The sequence below is a fragment of the Lepisosteus platostomus genome, chromosome 20 (assembly GCF_059453375.1).
Source record: "Lepisosteus platostomus isolate fLepPlt1 chromosome 20, fLepPlt1.hap1, whole genome shotgun sequence".
NCBI lineage: Eukaryota > Metazoa > Chordata > Actinopteri > Semionotiformes > Lepisosteidae > Lepisosteus > Lepisosteus platostomus.
In genome coordinates this window covers 1,582,535-1,589,344 of record NC_142630.1, presented here as the reverse complement: position 1 = coordinate 1,589,344, position 6,810 = coordinate 1,582,535, and the positions used below count along the sequence as shown (strand labels likewise).

Below are 6,810 nucleotides of genomic sequence, written 5' to 3'. Positions count from 1 at the left end.
CCTCCATGGTGAGGTCCATGCCTGCAGGTCCTCCAGCCTCCTCAGTGTCCTGGTGTCCTGTCCAGGGTGCATCCTGGACCCTGTCTTGCGCCCATGGCTTCCCAGGACAGGCTCCGGCTGCAGCTCCCCTCACAGCCCTGTACTGGATAAGCGGATTAGGAAATGGATGGATGTTGATCCAGTGATCAGATGAGGTTTAAGGCAGAATGAAGATCAGGCTGCCAGACACTTGTGAGGGAAACAGAGAAGTGATGACTCATGCAGTCTCACCCTGCTAAGTTGGATAATGATTATAATCTCCTTGCTTTTGATCTACAAAAGTCAAAACTGAATCCGTCAAAAGGCTTGATTGTTTGGCTTGAGTTTAGTTATCCCTTCCTTGTCCTCCTCTCCCCAGCTCTTTGTCACTGTTCATTTGGGAAGACATGGACATGCTGCTGCTGTTGAGGTACAGTGTTTGTTTTTTATTTCACCCTGTGTTGTCTTGATCAGTTCTTTGTATTTCCTCCTGACTTCAATACTCTCTTGAAGATGCAGCTGAAGAACAGCAGTGCCCTTTATTTTTTTGTAATCAACATTTTTATTGGATTTTCAAACGGATTAAAAAACAAATAAAAACAAACATCAACACTACAATCAACATTACAGTACCAATACAGCTATACATTTTTATCTCAACCTAATGTAATACAAGTTTAATACACGTTAATATAGATTACACTGTATGTGTATTTACTGTTTTAAGAAAGAAGCTTATTTCTAACAGTTATGGAAATCCCTTCTCCAGATTGGGTCATTTTAAGAATTTCCTAGCTGTTGTACAACTTAAGTTCACAATATACTGATATGTGAGTATTCAGTGTTTATCTGGCACATTGTCTGGGCATAACCATAGTTGTAGAATTTTTTTAACTGCTGTGAAGCCAACAAAAAGCAGTCCTTTCTGAATTAAAACACAAATTAACCAAATAATGGTCATTTAACAAGCAAAGACAAGGATCTGGTTTGAAATGTGTATCAGTTAGTTTACCTAACTTAGCACATACAGAGCCTTTTGCTTGCGGTTTGTACATTAAAAGCCAGAAAAATAAGTGTTCCTTTTTCTGATTGTTCATTCAGCCCAGGTCCATGTGGTTCACCCAGTGTGAAATATGCTGCATGGCAGCTCTGTAAGTGGAAAAGGTTTGTTTTTCAAAGACACAAACCAGCACAAACGGATGTGGTGGGTTTCATCGTTAGTGCTGCTATTAGGCTGGGGGGTTCACACTTCACAGAGGTCAGCAAGGCCAGAATTAACTTGGAGCTGACAAGTACTACTGTGTGCATATGATCTGATTGTTCACGGACTGCACTTCAGACAAACAGTTACTATTGTTTAACTCAATAAATGCTTCATCCAGAAAAGTAGAATCTTTATGATAGGTGATAGACAGAACTGTACAGGCATGTTTTTGTTGTTGTGTATTTTTTGTTCCAGTTTGGGCTTTTCAGAGAAAGGTTTTATGTGCGTTCTGAAATGTGAACATTCACTCCAGCAGCCTTTTAAAAACTCATTACTTCACTGCAGGATGGAAGCATAATTGCTCTTTCTGCGCTCTTTTTAGAGAAAGGGAATTAATGGTTTATCGGATTAGAATTGGGAATCAATCACAGAAATGTTCTGAGTGAGGGAACTGCCCTTCTCCCAGGAACCTGCTTCAGTGAATTTTCTGTTTGTACAATGTGATAGACAGAAATGTTTTTTCAATGATGGTAATTCTTCTCATTGACATAAGCCATGTAGCAAATGGAACAAATTTGGATAATACATCAAAGGCAACAGCTATTTTAAGAGGCCGATGACTGTTTTATGGTGTGCAGGAGCTCTTACGTAACCAGAATTAAATGATTTCATTCTTATGCATCTCTCGTTTAACTGCAGACTAACTGCAGTGTATTCTATAGACCACATCCATCCAGCCATTTTCCAACTGCTCCATCCCATTCAGGGTCGCCAGGGAGCTGGTGTCTATCCCAGCAAGCAGTGGGCGCAAGGCAGGGTCCATACAGACACAGACACACACACTCACACCAGGACCAGTTTCCCAGAAGACAGTTAACCTACCAGCATGTCTTTGGACTGTGGGAAGAAACCCACTCAAACACAGGGAAAACATACTGAATCTATAACAGACAGGACCCCAGGTCCGGTATTCAGCTCAGGGCTCCAGTGCTGCAAGGCAGCAATGCTGGGCACTGTGCCTCTGTGCCAAACACTACCATCTTTTATTATTGTTGTTCTAGTAATACTTGCTTTCATCTGACCAATGTGTTTTGCCCATCACTGCAAGCTCTTCTGTTAATATGGTAAACTGCAAGAGAAAGATTAACACAGTCTATAGCTACATCTTTCAGAAGAGTTTCACAAGGGAGGGGAGACAGACACACCGCCTGTTTGATAGTAGTAGGTAGTTACTTAAAGAAGCAAGTAAAGGTTTATTCCGTGTTTTTGGCGGCTTAGATGTGTCTCAAACATAATTCTTATTTAAATATCAGCAACGTGTAATCACGTTGTTTAGCAGACCACTGTTAAGAAATTATGAACATTTTATGAATTATAAATAATTCCGAGCTATGCGTTTGCTAAAAATAACTCAAATTAGAATGTTAAATCTAATTACTTTTCTCCATTAAAGGCATGTATCTTTTTTTAAATCTTGAAATTCTTTCCGGTTTTGAATGCGCTCTTTCATAAGAAATGAGCCCCAGGATAACAGTAGTAATGTGACCGGAGATATAATTTATCCAAGTTCTTTAAAAATCGAGTCTGTTTAGTTTGTGCAGGGAAAGTGGTGTAAGGAACGAGCCCGCAGTACTTAAAAACATTGTTCTGCTCAAGTTGGAACTGTAATTTAAATTCTAACGATTAAGACAGACGGTAGCTAATTTTCAAAGTATTGCCATCGTGCTGCTCTAGAAAGAATGTACAGTATTATCCTAGAAGTGTTCCTAGACATCGCAGACATCGTGCTCTTTTGAGCATTTCGAAATGCGGTTCGATTCGTGATCCGCCCTTTCACCCAACACCGAAAACCCCTTCTGTTTTATTGACGGCACGACACGTGAAGGTCGACCACAAAATAATGTTAGTGTCTCACTTCTCGATTTCAAAGAACGTTCGGTTCGGTTCGGTTCGGTTTGTGTAAGTGCGATACCAATACAATAGCGCTGTTTTTTTTAAATATAAAGGAATATGTTCTTGATTGTTTTTCACTTTCTTCATTTGAAGGCATCCTTTCTTAACTTCCATAGTCTTTAAACTACTAATTTGCACAGGCTGCTGATTAAATCAGTAACCAGCTTTGAGCAGTTTGTTACAGATCGTTAACACGTTAGATTGGTAGTCAGTACAGTTTAGTTTTATACTTTAGTCAAGACAAGCCCGTATTTTACAATTTGGTAACTGCAAATGTTCAAATATAATACATACTAAAGATTACTCCATATTTTTTTCTTAATTAAATTAATGGAGGACTAATGTATTATCAGACTCAACGCGGAAATTAAACAGTAATATCTATTTAGTAAATGTTCAATTTACACATTTATTTTAGTATCAGGGCTGAACACTGAACGCGTCATGTTTAACAAAGTATCAATCATTACATTGTAAGAACATTTATTCAGAATTTGCTACCGCAATCTTTACAATTAAAGGTTGTGAAAATGTTTTAATGGTTTAAGTTCTGGTTCTGCGCTCATTTGGCTGTTTAATTTGGCTCATTTGGCTGTGAAGGATCAGATGTGTTTCTCACTGCGGGGGCGATAGTCAGCCTGGTGCAGCTCTCTCAGGTCAAAGCGCACGACACGACACACGGCGTGTTCACCTGTTGTTACGCGTCTCTCTGACTTTATTTTTAGGCGGTTTAAGAAGCTTTAAAACCAACCAGTTTTAAACCAGTTAAAACCAAAATAATTAGGTTACACGAAAACGTAAGTGTCTCCAATATTGCCTAGTGTCTCCAATATTGCGACCGCGAGACGAGTCCGAGTGGCTCATTCAGTGTTTGTATTAATAAAAAAGAACTTTAACAATTTTCGGAATTAAGAAAAATATTAATTTCCCTATGTTCATATTTCAGTGCGATTTTGAGTCTCAAACAGCGAGTCCACCTTATCAGTCAATTGCGCAATGAAATCAGTAATTCCTGTAATAAGTAATGATGTTCGCTGCCATTAAGACTGAAACGGTTTTTAATCTTTTAATGATCCTTGCCCAGAGCGCCACAAAGCGCCGAGTCTTAGTGTGACATATATTTTCGCAAACGACGACGCAGATGTTAGCTATACGAGTTTATTGCCATACGGGACCTCAGCATTGAACTGAGCTGACTTGGCTTCATGAAAATGACATTTTTTGTAGGGTTTGTCATGTGCTTGCTCATCACTGGGATAGGTGGAGCCTGAGCAAGACCCCGACCTTTAAAGAAGAGCGAATTGTCACTTTTTTTCAGATATATTATATTTAAAGATGCTTCGATTGCCCTTTTTGTAACGATCTTCACCAGTTAAAGATCTCGTGCGAGCTGGGACGACAGTTCGGGAGTCAATCCGCCTGTATCGGCTCTAACAAGAAAACGGCAGCCTTAAGAAGGGAATTCCTAGCAGACACAACATTCTTCATTTTTAATATTTAGATTAATACCAAGGGATGAGATGCTGACAGGCACCCGGGACTTCGGGAACGGTATATCTTCACTCCTGAGTTTAAAGGGAAATTAAATATTTTTTTCAATCTACACGTGCAAATAAAATCCGGGATCTCATTAATTACCTCAAAAGTCTAAAAGAAAAGGCAACGTTTTTGACCTGCGGGATATCTACTGTTCCTGTTTCCTCGGACTGGAGGAACGCATCTCTGATGTGCACTCAAGCACCTGAGCGACGAGACCCAGCTGAGGTGAGTTCGCCCGGATTCCTGTTTCTGCTCCCGACCAGCGAATTGCCTGCAAGCCACCCAGAGCTACCGAAACAGCAACACGAGAGTTAAGAGGTAAAAACGAATGAATATTAAATTTGTATAACCTTCCTTTTATTGTACTTCTTGCAGTTTTGTAGTGCTTTATGTGCGTTAGGTGTTGTTATATCTTGTTCTATAAGGTGCACTTTTTTTCCTGAAAGTAAAGATTTAAAATACATTTAAAATAAAGTGACGGATTGGATACTTGTAATGCACACAGACCAGTAGTAGCAATACTTCGCACCGATATCAATATCAAATACTAAAGAAGATGAGGGTTTTAGATTAAATGACACGCCCTTTAAATGGAGGCTTTCATTCATGTGTCTTTGTTTTTAGTGCAAGGCCATAGAGAGCAACTCAGACTGACAGCCCTGCTTCCAACGAGCACATCCACACTCTTTCTTGCGGCTGGGCCAAAGGACATGAACGTTACAGCCTTCAATCCTCTCATCATGAAACACCTTGAGGTCAGCCCCCTGGCCTCCACACACTGGGAGAACACCTCCAACGCCTCCCTGGGCAGCCCCAACTCCACCGGCTGCGAGCAGATCACAATCCCCCACGAGATCTTTCTGACTCTGGGCTTAATTAGCCTGGTGGAGAACATTTTGGTGGTGCTGGCCATAATCAAGAACAGGAACCTGCACTCGCCCATGTACTATTTCATCTGCTGCCTGGCCGTCTCCGACATGCTGGTGAGCGTCAGCAATGTGGTGGAAACCATGTTCATGCTGCTGATCGAGCAGGGGGTGCTGGTGGTGACCCCGGACATGATGAAGCAGCTGGACAACGTGATCGACATCATGATCTGCAGCTCGGTGGTGTCCTCTCTCTCCTTCCTCAGCGCCATTGCGGCGGACCGCTACATCACCATCTTCTACGCTCTTCGCTACCACAATATCATGACCACCCAGCGCGCAGTGGCCATCATTGTGGTCATCTGGGTGGCCAGCACCATCTCCAGCACGCTCTTCATCGTCTACTACAACTACACCGCCGTCATCATCTGCCTCATCACCATCTTCTGCACCATGCTGGTGTTCACCGCGGTGCTGTACCTCCACATGTTCATCCTGGCTCACATCCACTCCAAGCGCATCACCACCTACTACAAGAACCGCCGCCAGCACCAGGCCACCAGCATGAAGGGGGCCATCACTCTGACCATCCTGCTGGGGGTCTTCGTCATCTGCTGGAGCCCGTTCTTCCTTCATCTCATTCTCATCCTCACCTGCCCCAAGAGCCCCTACTGCGCCTGTTTCTTCAGTCACTTCAACCTCTTCCTCATCCTCATCATCTGCAACTCCCTCATAGACCCCATCATCTACGCCTACAGGAGCCAGGAGCTGCGCAGGACTCTGAAGGAGCTCGTGTTCTGCTCCTGGTGGTTCACCATGTAGGTGGTCCTCCACAGAGACAGGGGGAAGGAAGAAGGAAAAAAGCAAACAAAATGAACTCTTTTTGGAGCAGCTGGCATGAGGAAGGGCTACGGTGTGACTCTGGTGGCTCTGTTTGGATTTTGCGTGGTAACTCTTTTCCCCTTTCCTCCATTGCAGTCCACTGAAGCATCAGTGAAAGTCATGATGTAACGGTGAAGAAGTGGGTTCTTAAGAGCACCAGAAGTCAAAATATCCAGCCCTTTTAATGTTGAATAGAAAAAAGAACATAAATTGCATCTAAGGTTTGTAAAGTTTTGTTATAAAGTAAAGTAAAATCAAACAATCAAATAACTATATTTTGGCCCCTTTGAAACTATTTTTTTTTACATAACTGGTGACTTCTTACTGGCTGATTGTACTGAAATGTTA

General features: G+C 42.0%; 1 protein-coding gene across 1 annotated transcript; it reads left to right on the top strand.

The window, feature by feature from the left end:
* Positions 1–4,274: 4,274 nt before the first annotated feature.
* On the top strand, positions 4,275–6,536 carry mc1r (melanocortin 1 receptor). The gene is made up of 2 exons (XM_088613572.1): positions 4,275–5,032; positions 5,339–6,536. The coding sequence occupies exon 2, from the start codon at positions 5,425–5,427 to the stop codon at positions 6,400–6,402; it is 978 nt and encodes a 325-aa protein (XP_088469698.1). The 5' UTR covers positions 4,275–5,032; positions 5,339–5,424; the 3' UTR covers positions 6,403–6,536.
* Positions 6,537–6,810: the final 274 nt, after the last annotated feature.

Coding starts and splice junctions, on each gene's coding strand:
- mc1r (XM_088613572.1), top strand. CDS start 5,425: ATGAACGTTACAGCCTTCAATCCTCTCATCATGAAACACCTTGAGGTC.